The 18861-nt window shown below is 38.3% G+C and overlaps 1 protein-coding gene across 2 annotated transcripts; it reads left to right on the top strand.

The window, feature by feature from the left end:
- The first annotated feature begins 6791 nt into the window (after nucleotides 1–6791).
- Nucleotides 6792–17704, top strand: LOC140773239 (probable histidine kinase 5). 2 transcript variants are annotated; one of them, XM_073115718.1, is made up of 15 exons: nucleotides 7795–7935; nucleotides 8805–8877; nucleotides 9169–9453; nucleotides 9711–10166; nucleotides 10734–11012; nucleotides 12249–12415; nucleotides 12517–12729; nucleotides 12811–12997; nucleotides 13253–13304; nucleotides 13418–13647; nucleotides 13752–13850; nucleotides 13994–14652; nucleotides 15171–15674; nucleotides 16067–16500; nucleotides 17320–17704. In XM_073115718.1, exons 3-14 carry the CDS (start codon nucleotides 9388–9390, stop codon nucleotides 16332–16334), a joined length of 3180 nt encoding a protein of 1059 aa, XP_072971819.1. In that variant the 5' UTR covers nucleotides 7795–7935; nucleotides 8805–8877; nucleotides 9169–9387; the 3' UTR covers nucleotides 16335–16500; nucleotides 17320–17704. The 2 variants fall into 2 exon arrangements, with proteins under 2 accessions (XP_072971818.1, XP_072971819.1); XM_073115717.1 differs by lacking the exon at nucleotides 8805–8877 and having other exon boundaries at nucleotides 6792–7935.
- Nucleotides 17705–18861: the final 1157 nt, after the last annotated feature.

Below are 18861 nucleotides of genomic sequence, written 5' to 3'. Positions count from 1 at the left end.
GTTAATCTATTCCTCCACTAGATTTAAAATAGGGTTAAATCACCATTGATGACTCTATGGGTGTTGCCTCTAGTAGTAATTTAATCATCGATTAGGCATTAAGTGGGTGGGTGAAATGATTAGCATTAATAAAAAAAATTAGCTCCTATGAGTTGTTCTATGACATCTAGGTTTCGTGGATCTAAAGAAAAAACATAAATTTGGAACCTTACGGCTTTTCTTTCTTCTTTTTTCATAAAATAAATTAGGCTAGTAGGTCACAAGGCCCACAACAAGCCAACCTCTCCTTTCATTGGATTAGGATTCAGTGCGGATAGATTTCATGCAACTCAATCTGGGTGTATTATCTAATAAAAATAACGCATCGATCATACACATTCAGTGGCTTCAGTAATACTCGCTCAAATCTTACAGCCTCTCTGTATTTATTTTTAGGCATAATCAAAGCCTTAATCACATGAAGCCTAATGTGTAACTAATCCTATTGGTGAAATCTTTTACGAGGCATTGCATTATTAACGGTTCTCTCTCTAATAAATAGAAAAAAGAAAAAGAAAAATAAAATTTTAAATATGAATAAAAGGCCAAAAAAGAAAGGAAAAGAAAAGAACAATACCTTTATTGGTGTTGCCGAAATTAAGTCACCATGATGCTCATTAGATTCAAACCGCCAGTCTTGCAATAAAATAGTGAGAAATCATCTGGAAAAATTTTAAATTAAAATTAGAGAAATCATATCATCTTAGAATCTATGAATAGCTCTTGAAAAATTATTAGAACAATTTCTCACCTAATTTGCTTAATCTCTACAATTATTGCTGGAATTCATCCTTTAATGATTATGGTATATGGGGAATTGATCTTATTTTGAGCTGAATCATAATTCTCTTATTACATTACATGGAGAATACATTTTCAAATCATAAATCTTGAGTTAGTCTATAATTAAATATCTTCGATACCTTAAATTTATATCACTCATGAATATATAGAAAATATTGTTTTTAATCTATTATAATTCCATTGTTTCATTTCTTATTTCTTGTCGTAGTTTTTGCCCTAGATGATTTGTATGCATGTCTTCAGAAGTCATTAGCGGATAGTATAACCCTAGAAAAGAGTTCGACTCTTTGGCCAGCCTATAAATAATCTGTCAAACTTAAAAATTTATCAAAAAGAGAAAAAAAAAATAATGTGTGAAGAGTTTATCCAAAGAAGCAATCATATCTTAAGTTAGATGCATTTTTTTGGCTAAAAGTTAAATGAATCAATAATCATCATCTTTTCTTTTAAAGAAAAAAAAAATCTAAGATGATGATCAATAATTACATGATCTAGCAACTAAGTTTTGACAGCCTACATGCAAAACAAAGAGGCGAGTGGTAGGATTAGCCAAAATTGTGGAAAATGATTGATGGTAAGAGATAGCGATGCTATCATTTAACACATCATGTACGTTAAATAAGAACTTAATTAACTTTGGAAATCCAATTAAATACTATTCGATAAAGGTGGGGTTAATCTACTTTTGAAAACCTCATACTATACTTTGTTCACTTCCTAACATGTTAATTTTGTATTTTTCACAAGAATCTCTCCTTCCTAAATTCGAGATTTAAAGCTGTCTCCTTGCATAATCATACTTAGGTCATTCGTACAACTATGTTTATGTTTGTTCATTTGTACTAAACATTAACAATGTTTGTATAATAATAATAATGATGATGATGATAATGGATGATTACACTTAGATAATTATTGCCGATTTTCACATTAATTCTAGTATTAATTTTTAGTGGTGGCATATAGGGGCATAATTGAGGCGAACTTGATTGAGCTAATTCATGATCATGTTACGGTTTGACCATAATTAAGTCTGAGCGAGGAGCGCGGGAACGACGAGTTCAAGGCTGCAGTTTACAATAAGGACCCTACATTTTCATTTATTTATATTTTTTATTAGTGTTTAGTAAATCAATTGTACCGATCAGATCTAAGGGTCTAACCCGTATTTTACATTTGATTGTTAGGAGCTGGTTGAACCTGAGCTTATCAAGCAAGAATCAATCGAGTCGACTCTAATAACAGTGTCAAGTCAAGTCAGTCAATTAAGTCGATAACTCGATTAGGATAGTCAACTATAAGAGATGTAGCATGCACTCTATTGGATTACAATTAGATGAATGGATTAATTTCTTATGTTAAGAGAAGTTGCTAATTAGCTTCCACCAACCCTAGCTCAACCCGACCACAGATCAACACCACTATCATCGAGCGCTACCACCACCCTTTCACCTCCATACATGGCCACTCTCTCAAGCTGATTGAAAGCCATCATTGTGCAAGTATACATAAAGGCTGCACCTCCAGGATCAAACTATTATATTTTGATATCAAAGCCAACATTCCTCAGCTAAATAGCCCATATGCAAAGCATGTTTGCACATGCCACATAGGGGAATACTTGGCCAGGAGGGAGCCTCCTACCAATGGCACATTGCCATCAGTGAATGCTCCATCGCAAGAGGAGACCACTTTGACATTGGAAACATACCAATTGTCAATGTGGATTGCTGCTATGGCGAAAGAAATGAGAAGGATGAGAGCTCCTAGAGCATACCATGCAATAGATGATGACCCTCGTTGTAGGGAGCTTGGGACAACAAACGGCAGCGTTTGCGCTATCCATTGCGCTGTCGTAAGGAGTTGTGGCTGCAAATGTGGCTGCGTCACAGGAGGAGCACACCCCCTACGGCGGGTCCCAATCCACCCCCTAGGGCACGATGCCCAAGGATCCACACCATTCGATCCTAGCTCATCCAATGGACCAAGGGTGGCTCCTAAAACTCTAGCACCTAGCATGGCTCACGTTCACACTGAACAAACTAAGCCATGGGTCCAACCAATGGTACCCCGGGTCATATGTGAGCTAATCATGCCTCAACCAGACTTGGAGGCTGAGATGGAAGAGATGTGGATTAGTGAGCTTTAAGCCACAACCTTGGATTGATCTAGCTAGGCCTAGGTTTGGGTTCATACCAGTAAAGGAGCAACCTCGAAAACCTAACCAGCGGGGACCTAACCCACCAATGGGATTATGGAGTCATCAAGGGTGTAGACCACATGAATCACACTGAAACTAGGCACTAGGGAATCGAGATAAGAGAATGGTCCAAGGGATTCAAACCCAAACCATGAGAGTCGAGTTCCTCAAGTACTCAGGAGGAGATCTATTGAATTGGTTGCATCAAGTGGAGCAGTTCTTCAACATATTCAGCTAGCCTCCGTCCACCTCAAATAGTCAGCAAGTTGCTAGTTTCGGACAGCAAATCGTGCTAGGCCATTCGCGGGATGGGCTGACTTCACTATAGCTATGTATTCGGTTCGGTTCACCAAATACGAGGACTTTTAGGAGACCATATCATAGGTCTATCAGCGGACCACGGTTGGATTGACTCGCAGCTTTGCAACATGTTCATCAGTGGACTCAAGTCCGATGCTTGAGCGGAGGTGAAGGCCATGAAATTGTTAACCCTTCTTGTGTGCTGCCATAATGGAGGAGAAGCTCAAGCATCTCTAAGGGTTGTATTGAAGCCTTGGCTCGGCTTTAGTAGGAAGAGCCACCCGTACAAGTGCCTTAGCTAGGGCAATGATACTCTTGGCAAGCCCTGAGCTAGGCTTCCTATCAAGACACAACATATTTCCCTTGCACCACTTTGGGCGCCCTTGACTAAGAGGAAAGATCTATGAGGAGTGAACTTTTGAGGCTCACCACGATGAAGGTGACCGATTGTAGGGCCGAGGACCTTTCTTTTTTATTGAGACGAGCGCTTTACGTTCGGTTACAAGTGTAAAAAGCAGCCTCGACTATCATGCTCCTTGAGGCAGATGAGGACAAGGAGGAGGAATCTTAGAATGGAGGAGGAGGAATCTTGGAATGAAGGAGGAGGAGACATGAAGCAAGCCATCAACCTTCCCCTTACATGCATGCTTGGGCTCGAGCACTTTACTTACCCTTTGGTTGGGAGGCCAGGTCGAGGAGGCTTGGGTTGAGATCCTGATTGACTCAGGCATCACTCACAATTTTATTAAGTTGAGATTAGTGTAACAGCTAGAACTAACCGCGAGATCAATGATTGGATTCAATGTGGTGATCGAAGATAGAAAGATTTTACGAGCAGACGAGAAATGTGAAACGATCATGATTCAGATCCAAGGCCATAAGTTTGAGCTTGACTTCTACCCAGTCACACTCTAGGAGGCAGACCTGGTACTTGGAGTCCAATGGATGCAAAAACTCGACCCAATCAATATAACTTTGGGGCACTATGGATGAAATTTGAGTCTGAAGGCAAAATGGTTTGACTTGAAGTCATGGACTAGTGAATCCAAGCCACCCCAAGACCTAAGCAGCCTACCTCGAGCTGGTTAATTAAGGACTTGGACGTATGTGGCCATGCACCTAAGAGAACTTGCTTAGGTCTGGACCGGATACATCAGATTGCATGTGGAGGAGGTTCAATTCAAGTGTGGGAGGGAGGAGCCGAATCGCTTAGCACCAAATAAGTGGATGTAGCCTAACCATCCCAAGGTCGACCTAGATGGGAATAGAACTACCACACTTAATCGAGCTAAAGGAGCCACAATTGGAACTCAAGTGGCACCACAAGCGCACGGGTTGAACCCAGACGCGAAGCACAAAGAGATGACCATGACAAGAATCCGAAAGTAAGGGTTCGAGTTTGACTTCGGCACGACCCAACCCAATTGAGATAGATGGAGAGACGGTGGTGATTTGGGAAGGGCAAGAGACTCTAGCTCGCAGGAGAAGAAATTCTCTTATAAAAGAGAATCCTCTCGCTCACAAATCGACGGAGGAAGAGAGAGATTGACGTCGGAGCACGACCTCTTTTCCTAGCTCAACTTACAAACTCATACCTTGGTAGTAGGTGAGTCAAGTTGGGCTAAGGATCCAATCTTCGGTGGGAAGGTGCCATGGCTGACAGCCTTCAATGGGATTCCATAACTAGAGAAAATCAGAAAGGGACAAGCATTGGGAACTAGCGACTTTTCCCAACTTGAGTTACTAACCACACCTATCAGAAAGTTGGTAGCTAAAGCTAGGAATCATTAGTCATTAGCACTAAGGGACCAAAAAGAACTATGCGTAAGGAACCAAGTGGCTATACCAATTTGAATTACCAACCACGCTTACGGGAAAGTTGATAATTCAAACCAAGATAGACAATCAGTTGGCGATGCTCAACCCGGCGATCGTCGAGGAAGATGAGACATAGACCAGAGACTTCTCTTCGGCAACACCTTGAGGACAAGGTGAAGGAAGTGTGGTAGATTGTTACGATCTGACTATGATCAAACTAAGCAAGGAGTGCAAAAAAATGGGTTTATGACTGCGGTTTACAATAAGGATTCTGCATTTCATTTATTTATATTTTTGCTTAGTGTTTAGTAAGTCAATTGTAACCAATCAGACCTAAAAGTCTAACTCGTATTTTTCATTTGATTGTTAAGAGCTAATTGGACCCGAGCTCATTGGGCAAGGGTCAACCAAGTCAAATTTAATAATTGAGTCGAGTCAAGTTAGTCAATGAAGTTTGTAATTTGATTATGATAGCTACGTATAAGAAATGTGGCATGCAATTTATTAGATCACAATTGGTGAATGTATAATGTTCTTGCATTAGGAGTAGTTGCTAATTAGCTTCTACAAACCCTAGCTCAACCCAACCACCAACTGCCACCACCGTCATTGAGCTCTACCACCACCCTTCCACCTCCATGAGTGGGCACCCTCTCGAGCCAACCGAGAGACATCACCATGGAAGTATTCGTAACGATTGCACCTTCGGGATCGGACTGTTATACATCAAGCTTGACTCAAAATTTTTTTCGAGCATATTTTAAAAATCAAGCTCAACTCACTTGAGCCGAGTGGTCCACTTGATTTTTCTAACTAGGTCGTCAGGAGGCAAGAGATAGTAGATAGCTGGAGTTAAATGTAGTAAAAAATAAACAACAGAGGATGAGGTAAGTATGAAGATTAAAAATAGTTATCAATGCTATTTGGTGGAACCAATCATATGTGAAGAGAGAGAGAGAGAGATAGAAATCCTACATTTTTCTTTCCTGAAGATTTTTTTTTTTTTTTGAAGGCTCCTGACCAACAGTGTGCGCTGCATATACATAGTGAACAAAGACCAGGAGAGAGTTTTTGGACCACTGGAAATAGTAAAACACCAATTACTCTTTCAGTCTTTGCCAGAGAAAAAATAGCAGCAGCTCTTACCACTGTTAATATGCTTTACATCCATGAGCTATAACCTCTAGCTCTAACTATTTAATGCGTCTCCTGTCCACTCTTTTTTTTTTTTTTGGTGGCTGTCCTCTGAAAAGAAACACATTGCAGAGAGAGAGAGAGAGAGAGAGAGAGAGAGAGTAGAACAGTGTATGTCCCTACTTGAGCTCTCTCTGCTTTCCATTTTGTTTTAATTCCAAATTATGTTTGCCATTAAACAATCCATTTATCCCTGAGAATGGCCAATTGTGAGGTCCCTTTCAACTCTAACAAAGCAAAAGGGGGGGACTGTGAGAGTAAAAAGAAAGGAGAAAAAAAAGACAACAATAGAAGCAAACAAATAACATTTTATCACTTGGGGACTCCTACTCTTCCCAATTTTCCACCACACTCTCTCTCTCTGTCTCTGTCTCTGTCTCTCTCTCTCTCTCTCTTCTCTCTCTCTCTCTCTCTCTCTCTCTCTCTCTCTCTCTCTCTCAAACACCCTGCAAACAGATGTGTTGTTGTGTTTTACTTTCTCACACTTGTTAGAAAGTGCTGGAAATGGTGGTGTTGTCAATACTTCCAACCTTTAACTCTTTTACTCAAAACTTTTTATCAGTAGCCTTCCTTACCAACACCCACCAGAGATGATGAGATAATGATATCTGCTGCACCCGATATCAAATGCTCCATACCAACCCACATCTTGGACGAGAGAGAGAAAGAGAGAGAGAAGCTTTGTTTTTTATTTTTATTTTTATTTTTATTTTATTTTTCTTTTCTTTTTTTGTTCCCTTTTGCCGGTCATCAGTGATTCCAGCTCAGATTGAGAAAGAAACCAAGCTGGGTCTCTCTGGGATTTCCTTATACTATTGAAGTTTTGTATTAGATTGGAGTTTAAAAGGCATAAGCTTGATTGTTTAGGGGCTGGGCACGGATACGGGGAGGAGTTAGTTGAAGTAGAGGAGGAGAAAGAGGAGGGGGGCTGTCCTCCCTGTGATGAAATCCCTGCGATCTCTGTGCTTCTCTCAAGTGGGTTCTCGAAAAAGGTACGGTTTTGATTAGTTCTTGGGCTGGTGACAGTGGAAAGAGGGGACGAAAGAGTAGGAGATATGGTGGGTAACCCAAAGAAGAGTGGAAGAACAAGTGCCTTCTGATATCCCATTTGATGATTTCTAATTTGGATTACGGAAACAGCCAATTGGGTCTCTCTCAAGATCTCTTCTTGCATCTTCTAGTGCCCTCAGGTTTTGGTCTCTTGGTGTCTTTGGTGTTTGATGAAATCTCTGGGCATTGCGGGCCTTCTCTGCAGACTTCGTCAAGCCTTTCTGAAACTATTAAGGTGGGTTTTGCTTAGGATGGCTCGAAATGGGATCTTGAGTTCTTCCAGTGATGGGTCAAGAGTTGCGCAATGCGATGGTTGTCGAAGGTGGAAGGGCAGGCTTATGCTTCTGTGTATCTTGGGTGGTGTTCTCGCATCCATTTGGTTATTCTCAGGTTTTAGGGAGTGCCAATCTTGGGTTAGGAAAGAGAAGGTTAGAGATTTGTGGGAAGAGAGAGCTCAAGTACTGCTAGAACAGTTCAATCTGAGCAAGGACCAACTTCAGGCTTTGGGGTGGCTTTTGTCATCATCAGAGGTGCTGCTCTCTTATGATATCTTTAGTATCTTTGCATTTAAGGATTTGATTTATGCTATTAAATCTATAATGGCTATTTCTCTGATTCGATCTGGTTTGGTGCTTTTCGTTTTGAATTAATATGCAATAGTTTGGTGCTAATGATCTTATTTTTGTTCTTTTCCTTCTTTTATGTTATGTTTGACACACGTAGTGCAGATCTACCAATAGGACTGTTTATATGCATGACCACTTGGTCTTTCCTTTAGCTCTTTATTGGTTTGTGGGTCAATGACTTCTAGAAAAGTTGAAACTTCAGATACTGCAATTTAGTTCTGCGTGAGAATGCAGATTTGCTTGACAAGAAGGAAGCTTTCAGTCTTGGACCTAAGGTCAAAGCATGAAGTGCAAATGGTGTAAATAAGGAATATTTATACCATGATATATTGCAAATTAACTTGCATTTGCATCTGAGTAGCACATTGTATGCAATAACAACTATTTAATGCTTGGAGCAGAGTCGTCGTACATTTACTTGCATTTGCATCTGAGTAGCACTGTTCTAAGGACTTGAGAAAAATAAATCGTAAAATAACCTTTTGAAGTTGAATTAGAAAATGTTATCAAGCACATGTGAAATTGATCCATTTCATATATATGGAAGGGAGCATCATAGATATATCCTTCAACAGGTGTGCGCTTAAATTAGATATAGAAAGATATATTGCTCATGGTAAGAATAACTTGAGTTGAGACAGCTTCTATTTATCATGATCTTTTATTATGATACGATAGTTAAGGCTTTGGCTAACTTATCTTATCCATTCAGACAGTATCTGCATATATATAGTTATTTCAGTACAATAACAACTATTTAATGCTTGGAGCAGAGTCGTTGTGCATTCCTTGGTTACACAATGTGCTTTACCAAGTGTTCAGAAGTACTGTTCATCTCAATCATTGGTGAGACTTGAACAGAGAACTCCTTTTATGCCATGTTAAATTACCTATTTGTCACTAATGTTATTTTGAATAAAAGTAGTAATAAACATTCATTGGTTCAGCCACTTTATACTCTTGAATATTGATGCGTGCAACTTGGAGTGTGAGCTGTAACAACTTCTAGCTTAATTTCTACTATAAGCATATAATTTAATTTGTTAAATCTTATAGAAGCTTCATTGTTTCTTAGAAAAATTGAGTGCCCCTTTCTAGTTGTCTATTCAAACATCAGTCTATTCTTCTACGATGCAGAGAGTACCTTCTGCATGTATCGAGACTTCTGTATCTGTGCGTGGCAGAGAAATTTGTGGTGGCCTCTCGAGTGTCCTCAAAGCAATATGTTCTGAGGGGAATCAATCCGGTGGTGAGCAGGATTGGGTGAGGAATAATGCAGTTCTTCAAGGTCATTGTCCAGTTCAAGATAAGTGCATTCAATTGAAGCCTATAGATGCATCTCCTCAGAATAAATATATGCCAGATACAATTCAGCAAGATATCAGATCTTCCTCCATGAAAAAAGATCTAATGCATGTAAAGGTCAGTATATCAGGCCTCTCAGATCTTTACATTTTTGCTTCTTACTTTTTCAATAATGTTTTAATAGTCCTTTGTTTCTACTTTCTTTCCAAAACATATGCACAGGAAGCAACATACTCTTTTCTGTCCATATTCACAGTGCATTGGCCTGTGAATATATCCTGGGGCCGTAGTCAAACCTTTGGGGATTATATTTGGTTAGAAATTGTGTTTCTTGACTGATGACATGCACATTTATCTTTCTTTTTATTGTGTAGGAATGTGAAAATATGTCACAAGCAGGAAAATCTGTAAACAGTTTGAAAAAGTATCAAGAACAAGTCTGGGAGATTCCATTAGGGATACTTTGGTGGATCTTGCTGGGAATGTTTGTATTTTTTAAAGGTTTCAGCATTGGTAGATTGTGGAAATCCTCAAACCAACAAACTCATCAAACAAAGCACTTGCCACCACCGAATTCGAAGAGTGGTGGAAAATGGAGGAAGAAAATCCTACTTTTGGGGGTTTTACTTGGGATCTTGGTGTCAATATGGATATTCTTGAGCATGAAAGCAGATATTATTGCAAGGAGAAAAGAGACAATTGCTAACATGTGCGATGAGAGAGCTAGGATGCTACAGGATCAGTTTAATGTCAGCATGAATCATGTACATGCTTTGGCTATCCTGGTCTCAACTTTTCACCATATGAAGAATCCTTCTGCCATTGATCAGGTAGTACTGCATGCATTTTTATCTCATATTTGTACATGTAATGTTATCAACACAGAGTCACAAATATTTGGATGCAGCATGATCAAAGCATGAGTATTATTCAAACATTTTTCACATATCTTACAGTTTTACTAGCTCTAAAGCGTTAATTATTTGAATCTAGGTAAGAATTAAAAATTTTCATATCACCCCATTTCAACTCAGCTATGTGTTATGCATGCTGTAGCATATTAGAGTGTGTGTGATCAGCAAAAGTTCTAATTATAGAATTAAGCTGGCCATGAAATTCATTGTCTTTACAGTTAGTTTAGAGTCTTCAGACAGCCTTCATTTTGCAACTTCTCAACAAATATATTCTTAATGCGATTAGAGTTTTGCTACTTTCCATACAAGATTGCTGTTGAAGACCAGTATAACATTTCCTTAAGATAAATTCAAGATTTTCTTGTATGTTATGGTAGAGAGCATGTTAATGTTATGATGACGGAACCATATCAAATGTCACATTTAGTTTTGGTGAATTGAAGGATATAAAGTTAGCATAACTTTCCTATACTGTTCTGGCAGAAAACATTTGCAGAATACACAGCAAGAACAGCATTTGAAAGGCCATTGACAAGTGGTGTTGCCTATGCTTTGAAAGTACTACACTCACAGAGAGAGCAATTTGAGCAGCAGCATGGATGGAAGATAAAAAAGATGGAGACTGAGGACCATTCACCCGTTCAAGACGATTACAATTCTGAAATGCTTGATCCATCACCTGTTCAAGATGAATACGCACCAGTTATATTCTCCCAGGAAACTGTATCTCACATTGTTTCCGTAGATATGATGTCTGGGAAGGTGAAATAATATATCTGAACCTTTCTCATTCAAGTGATAAGCTAGTTCCCTACTCAAAAACATCTTTAAAATTATGTGATTGTGATTTTGTTCGTTGAGACTAAACTATATCTTCATTGCGTATAGAACATGTATGCTCTTTTCGTGATGCTGCTTTACAGAACAAGGGTTATCTCATATAACTAGTCAGTCTAAATTAATTGCCACCAATTCTTCTGTCACAAATTGACTGAGTTCCCTAGTAATCTATGTTGAATATCGTCATTTTTTATTCTCGCCTCTTTCCTTATTAAGAACTGAGCTTGCATGGAACATTTTCAAATAAAGTTACTTTGTAAGAAAATAAGTTTATATGTTTGTGAATAAACTGCAAACTACTAGAACTTTGTTTTGTTAAGTTAAATGCTGGGTCAGAGAAAAATGTCTATTTCACAAGGAAATTTTTGTTACTATACAAGAAAAATGTCTTTCATTATTTGAAAGTTCTTTTCCATCTCTTAAGGAACTAAGCCTTCCAACATCCACAGAAAATAACTCTCACAAAAGTAAACAAATCATTCATAGAAGAGGCTTGAGATTCAAGCATAATCTGAAAATTGAAAACTATGACTTATATAATTATTCTTAAAAGCTAAGTCAAGTCCAGCCCATCTAAACTGTTATTCTATGACTGGTGGTCAGATGTATGTTGGCATCATTTTATAAACTCATAGCTGTTACAGTGTTACTTTTCCCAAGAGTTTACATTTTTAACACTTCTTCATCAACCTAACCTGTTTGACCCATCTTTCTTAGCTTTGCTAAAATATAAAATCCTTCTCAGCGACCTGGAATGAGCTCGACTTAGCATGAAATAGAAACACTTCTTTATTGGAGTTGGATATATGTTGATATGATCAGGATATAATGGGTGATTTGTTAAGGAAATGATTAAGGCGTGAATGATTGCCCATAGAGAGATTCTAGGAATAATCGAGGTGCTTCAGATATCAACTTGCAAAAGTGAGAAGTCCTTAGTGGAACAGACACATACTAGTTTGAAAAGATCACTACAATCTGGTGTTAGTGTGCCCTAGTGAGTTATATGCGCATTGTTAGTAGGTAATTTTTGTGTTGAAGTTGCTTAATTTGCTTTGCTTTGCTTATCTAATGATTCTAAACATGCATGAATGCCCAATTTTTATGCGTTGAGCAGAATCCAGATATTAACTACATGTTCTATTTATCCATACTCAGGAAGATCGCGATAACATATTACGAGCTCGATCAACAGGAAAAGGGGTTCTAACCTCCCCTTTTAATCTTTTGAAATCCAATCACCTTGGCGTGGTGCTGACATTTGCTGTATATAACTCTGACTTTCCAATTGCTACACCAGAAGAACGGATTGAAGCTACAATAGGGTAATTAACTTTCATTAATGCACTGCCAGGTGCATCTTCTTTTTCTATCCTTACGGAGTAATATTCTTCTCATCTTTAACTTTCAACTGTCGCTTGGACAGATATCTTGGTGCATCATTTGATGTCCCATCTTTGGTGGAGAAACTCCTGCAGCAGCTTGCTAGCAAACAAACAATAGTTGTCAATGTATATGACACCACTAATTCTTCCGCTCCTATTAGAATGTATGGCCCTGAGGCCACCAACTCCAGCTACCTGCATATTAGTAATGTGGATTTTGGGGATCCAATGCGTAAACATGAAATGCATTGCAGGTAAGCAGTTTCACCACAAGCCTATAAAGAACAGTAATTTGAGAGTGTTTTCCTAATCTGGAATTGTTCGCCACGATTCAGATTCAAACATGAACCCTCTCTACCATGGGCAGCAATTACAACATCACTAGGGGTTGCAGTGATTGTATTGCTTGTAAGCCACATATTTTATGCAGCTCTAAACCGCATTGAGAAGGTGGAAGATGATTACCATAAAATGAGAGAACTAAAAGTGCGAGCAGAAGCTGCTGATGTAGCAAAATCACAGGTTCTCTCTCTCATCCCATTGGGAATTATATACACATGTTCATGATTTTTTTAGGTCTAACTGTTATGGCAGTTCTTTTTCTCATTTCCTACTTCAAGATCTAAAATATACAATTCATGAAAAAACTATGCGGCATATGTTTCCCTCCTTTTTCTTCCTATCCTGATTTGGTTTGTATCTTTATTCTGTAAATATGCACTTGTGTTGTTTTAGTTAATGTTTCCCTAACTAATTTGTTGCTATTGTCAAATGTAGTTTCTGGCAACAGTATCCCATGAAATCAGAACTCCAATGAATGGTGTCTTAGGTTTGTGAAATGTTTGGATCATTTTATTGAGTCTGCATATTATCAGTTAAACAGAGTTACTTTTCCATATTTTTCTATAGAACCTGAATGTATGCTTTTGTTTTGCCAACCAGGTATGTTGCAGATGCTAATGGACACAGAGCTTGATGCAACTCAGCAAGATTTTGCAATGACCGCTCAAGCAAGTGGAAAGGCTCTGATAACTCTGATAAATGAGGTCCTTGATCAGGCTAAGATAGAATCAGGAAGGCTTGAGTTAGAGGCTGTACCTTTTGATGTTCGTGATGTTCTGGACAACGTGCTTTCTCTGTTCTCTGACAAGGCACAGGTCAAAGGCATAGAGGTGATAACCAATTTGAACATTCGAATTCCTTGATTTTCATTTTACACTGATAATTTTTCTGATACATTGTTTACTGTTTGCATCTATTCCTTTTCTGGGGATAGTTGGCTGTATATGTATCCGATCAAGTTCCAGATGTTCTAGTTGGGGATCCAGGGCGACTCCGGCAGATCATCACAAATCTTGTTGGAAATTCGGTGAAGGTCTGTTTGATTAGCATAATTGTGCTCATTTTTCAGACTGAGCAGTGCATGTAAAAATTACTTGTTTAGCACTACAATCCAAGAAAATATTCGTTCCTATTAGTATATAACTTCATAGTTCATTTTGCTTCACAAAATTGCAGTTCACAGAAGAAGGACATATTTATATCTCAGTCCATCTGGTTGAGGAAATGAAGAGATCATTTAATATCAACAACCGGGTATCAAATGAAACCTCGGAGGTACCTAAGAATAGCGCAGATACGTCATATAATACACTTAGCGGGTTTCAAGTCATAGATAGATGGAAAAGTTTGGAAAATTTCAGGATGTTCAAGTCTTCAACTGAAGACAGTAATGCAGTTAACTTACTGGTGACAGTTGAAGATACTGGTGTAGGTATTCCTGAAGATGCTCAAAGGCGTATTTTCACACCTTTTATGCAAGCTGATAGTTCTACTTCCAGGAAATATGGTGGAACTGGTATAGGCTTGAGTATAAGCAAATGCTTGGTGGACCTAATGAGAGGGGAAATTGGTTTTGTGAGCAGATCTGGAATTGGTAGTACATTTTCTTTCACTGCTACCTTCACAGCAGGAAGAAAGAACACAGGGGATATTAAAAGGTGTCATTCTGATCCACAAGTCTCAGATTTTCAAGGAATGAGAGCGCTAATTATTGATGGGAGAAGCATTCGTGCTGAGGTTACAAAGTATCATCTGCAAAGATTAGGAGTGCAAGCTGACATCGCCATTAACCCAGAAACGGCACTTACTGCTATACTGGAAGCATGCTCTCCAAGGTATTCTTTCTCAGAACCAATTTTACAGAACAATCAACAAACTAAAATTATGTTTGTTAATATATCATTTTTAAAGTCCAATTACCTGATTTATGCTGCTTGTTAATGGTTGTTGTATCTCTGATAAAAGTTGGTCATATGAAGTTTTATCCATTTTCCTTTGTCTTCTGATAAAAGTCAGTCATATGAAGTTTTATTCGTTTGCCTTTGTCTTCCTAAGATTGTATAAGGCTGCATTGCCACATAAATGGTAAAATGTTTTGTGCTTTCATCTTCCTCTAACTATTTAGCTGCCAAATGTTCCCCTGCTATAGAACTTTGCTTTTGAGGTAAAAGATAACATGACGTTGCAATTTGTATGAATCAGGACTTTCAAATAAAACAACACCAAAATCAACCTAAGCTAATCCATGAGAGCCCAATGGTTTGCAGATAATACCACGCTCTGAATCTGTATTGACTTCTGGGACCATTTTGTTAATCCTCATTTATTTTACTTTGCTATGCTCCTTGCCCAGTGGGACGAGAAAATTGGACATGGTGCTTGTTGACAAAGAAGCTTGGGGTGAGGGGTCAGGTCTTGCATTTCCCTGCCTGCTTGTAGATGTACGACAAAGTGGTACAATTAAACCTCACCAAAGCAACCCAAAGATGTTTCTATTGGCAACTTCTCTAGGCCCTTCTGAAGTAGATGATTCGAAATCAGTGGGATATACTGATAGCATAAGAAAACCCCTTCGTCTTAGTATGATGGCTGCTTGCTTTCGGAAAGCTCTTGGCATAGGAAGTACGAGGCAGCAGGTTAAGGGACAGCCTGTAGCACTTCGAACCCTTCTAAGAGGAAGACAGATTTTAGTTGTTGATGATAATGCTGTCAACCGTAAAGTTGCTGCTGGTGCTTTGAAGAAATTTGGAGCAATAGTTACTTGTGCGGATTGCGGAAAGGATGCAATTGCAATGCTCCAGCCTCCTCACAAGTTTGATGCATGCTTTATGGACGTTCAAATGCCCGAGATGGATGGGTACTCTTCTTTTCCTTCCACACTTTTCAGATAGTTTCAGTACCTGCATTCCGTTGCACAAATATTTTTACACTTTGAGTGAATGGTATGATTCAGTTATTTCTTTTGTGGACCTGAGTGACATGTCCTGTCAACTTCTGTGGACTTTTCTCTTTTTCTGCTCCTGCAATTTAAAGTTTATGGCTATTTGCTGAAAGAATCACTTCAGCCAGGCACCTTCTTGAAAAGAAGATTGACGGATAAGCCCCACATATCTTATTAGCTAAGCTTATCAGATCACAATTAGAGTAATCTACTATTGTCATAATTGTATGCTGCTCTGTATTATCTATCCAAAGTATATCCAATTAGTTTTTCTTAAATTCTCCTCATTCGTAAGTACAATTTTGCAGCTTTGAGGCCACAAGGCAAATCCGTTGTATAGAGAGTAAAATCAATGAGAGGATCAAGACAGGGGACGCAACAGCTGAAATGTATGGGCATGTGGCCCATTGGCACATACCAGTACTAGCTATGACAGCTGATGTAATTCAGGCAACGCATGAAGAATGTTTACGGTGCGGCATGGATGATTATGTGTCAAAGCCATTTGAAGAAGAGAAGCTCTATTCTGCGGTGGCACATTTCTTTGAGTCCGATATGGCTGATTCAGGGCTATAGGAGATTAGCTTGAGAGGAATGGTTTTGGTTCTCTGCTGGGGCATGTAGACAGCAATGCAGGTTCGGGGAATTGACAAGAGAATGCTGCACCGCTGGAGCAGTGGAGCTACACAGCAGCATGGCATCTGAAAATTGGTTAAATTCCTATTGGTTACGTGATAATCTGGTAAGTCAATCATGCATCTATTTTCTCTTGATAACTTAATACACTTGAGTTGCAACCTGCAAGGGCACATGCTCTCTTAGATAGTAAACTTGAGACTGCTTGAGCTTTTGTTTCAGTAGGGAGAGGGGAGATGAGATGACTTCTTTCCTATATAAGACTTGTTCTTCACACTTTTGGCTTCTGGTATAGATGCTATGTCTTTGTATCCTAGGTAGCTAAGGACCTAATCAGTCTTCTAGAAGTCATACCATCATTAAGCTATAGGTGGATTAGTCAATGAAGGTCCACAGAAAGATTTACACCGGTGCAATCTTTAACACAGGACCATATGATCATCCGCATTTAACCATCTAACTTGTCGATAGCACTATCATCTATATGTTTTCTTGACCCGCCCACTCATCCATGAAATAGATAGAAACACTAATAGAGTATATCTCATCCTTATGAGGTAAGTTTATTGGATAATGCTGTTTGCTAATTCCTTTCTGAACCTTAATAATAAAATCTAAGGCATCAAAGAATCAAAAGGAAGAATTCTTTGACCCAATCTAATATAGATATAGATGACCAGAAAAATACTTGAAATCAAAGAAATTGTGGTGGCAAGCGCTTATATCTTTGAACTTCGAATACAATACATTAAAAGCCATAGTGCAGTTACTGCAGTAATGCAGTATAAATTATACACTGGAGACTACTGCTTTCTTTAGAACTCCAATCAACCTTTGTTTCATAATGGCAGTGTACCATGCCAATAACAATAAAAGTTACTACATTAACCTTACTAACTATGCCCCATATTACATTTATATACAGGTACATATGGTCTACTTTGTATAGGAGATCCAGCTGAGATGAACGGTACCTCAAACGGGGCAGTCGCCATCATGTTGTATGATTAATGTGAAGAGGTAAGAAACTATGTTTATTCATTCATATGTTTGAAGTGTGCACTGGAGATAAGTGTAGGGTCTGCAACATACTTGATTTGTCTGAGAGTTGTATATAGACGTGCGAGTTGTAGTTTTCTCCTCGGTATGAAAATGGACTAGGACTTTTCAGATTGTACCCTAAGGTGGACTCTTTTTCAGTTCTATTTGTTGGTGTGCTATGATATTTCTATTCTTTATCTATTGATATTGTAATAGTCCATGAAAATTCTTCTATTGTGACAACTTATATGTACAAATAACTTTGAACATTTTGTCGAAAATATAATTACATTACAGGGCTCTCTATTTGAGCATTTTGATTATAAATACAAGTGTAGTCCCCTAATTACTACACTCTTTCATCATCCAATTTCTCTTTTTCTCAGTGACCTATTGCTGCTACCAATGCTGAAATATATGAGGTTGCATCAATGTAATTATGGCATGCATCTTTCATTTGGACATATGCTGCTATCAGCCACTCTCCAAGTTTGGTTGTGGCAGCTCTTGGGTAATGTCTCTTTCTGAATTGAAGCAAAATATAGGTGATTGATGTGATTTTTCTTTTCCCCTTTGGCTTTTAAGAAAAAAGAACCACTGTTACATGCAATTGTGAATTAATATTTTCTAGTATAAGTGGTAACACACCAACTAAAATAAACATCCATGGTACTAATCATTCACAGAGAGACATGAAGTGAAAGATAAATCATCTTATTTTCCATCTATAATTTTCGTATCACACCCTCGGTTACCTAAACAATAATATTTATTCATTTAACTTCTAAATACTCTTGCCTAAAGTACTGTTACAAAATCCAAACTCTTTTAACAATATTTTTCGTTATTTAGAATAGTCCAAGGTTGGAATATATATATATATATATATATATATATATATATATATATATATAAATCTTTATATCGGGAACATAAATTCTAAACTTTGGAATCTCTTTCTTATAAATGCCAAGATCATCATAACGAGTATTGAATGTGGAGTGTTGAGGCGTGTGAACTGGGATAAATAATACTTCGATTCCCTTCCAATATCCTCGTGTTCATCTCTCCACCTTACAAGGGGATGCAAAAATATAACTAGCCTTCTTTCCCTTTATATATACTTGGGTACCATCTCTGGACTCTAGGTGTGTTCTTATCTATTGGAAGTGATAATGGTGAGAGTCCCAAGGAGTGATCAACCATGGAGTCCATGGTGGTTGAACAAGTAACATACATGGCCAATTGGCCATGCATGGTAATCTTACACAACTCATGCTTATTTATTAGAATGGGCCACAACATATAGGTGAGTTTTTGACCACTTCTTAATATTTCTTTTACAATTTGATCATTATTGATTCACTTTTTTAAGAGTTTACTTACCTGTCCAACCTGAAGTTATTAAAAAGAAAAGCAGTGACAA

This window comes from Typha angustifolia, chromosome 13 (assembly GCF_048772165.1).
Source record: "Typha angustifolia cultivar Huaian chromosome 13, ASM4877216v1, whole genome shotgun sequence".
NCBI lineage: Eukaryota > Viridiplantae > Streptophyta > Magnoliopsida > Poales > Typhaceae > Typha > Typha angustifolia.
This window is presented reverse-complemented; position numbering and strand designations above follow the sequence as displayed.

Bases quoted from the DNA above. Each gene is read 5' to 3' on its own strand.
- LOC140773239 (XM_073115717.1), top strand. From the start codon at position 7,576: ATGAAATCTCTGGGCATTGCGGGCCTTCTCTGCAGACTTCGTCAAGCC. The intron at 12,416-12,516 runs GTAATTAACTTT...TCGCTTGGACAG, and splicing joins CGGATTGAAGCTACAATAGG to ATATCTTGGTGCATCATTTG. The intron at 14,653-15,170 runs GTATTCTTTCTC...CTCCTTGCCCAG, and splicing joins CTGGAAGCATGCTCTCCAAG to TGGGACGAGAAAATTGGACA.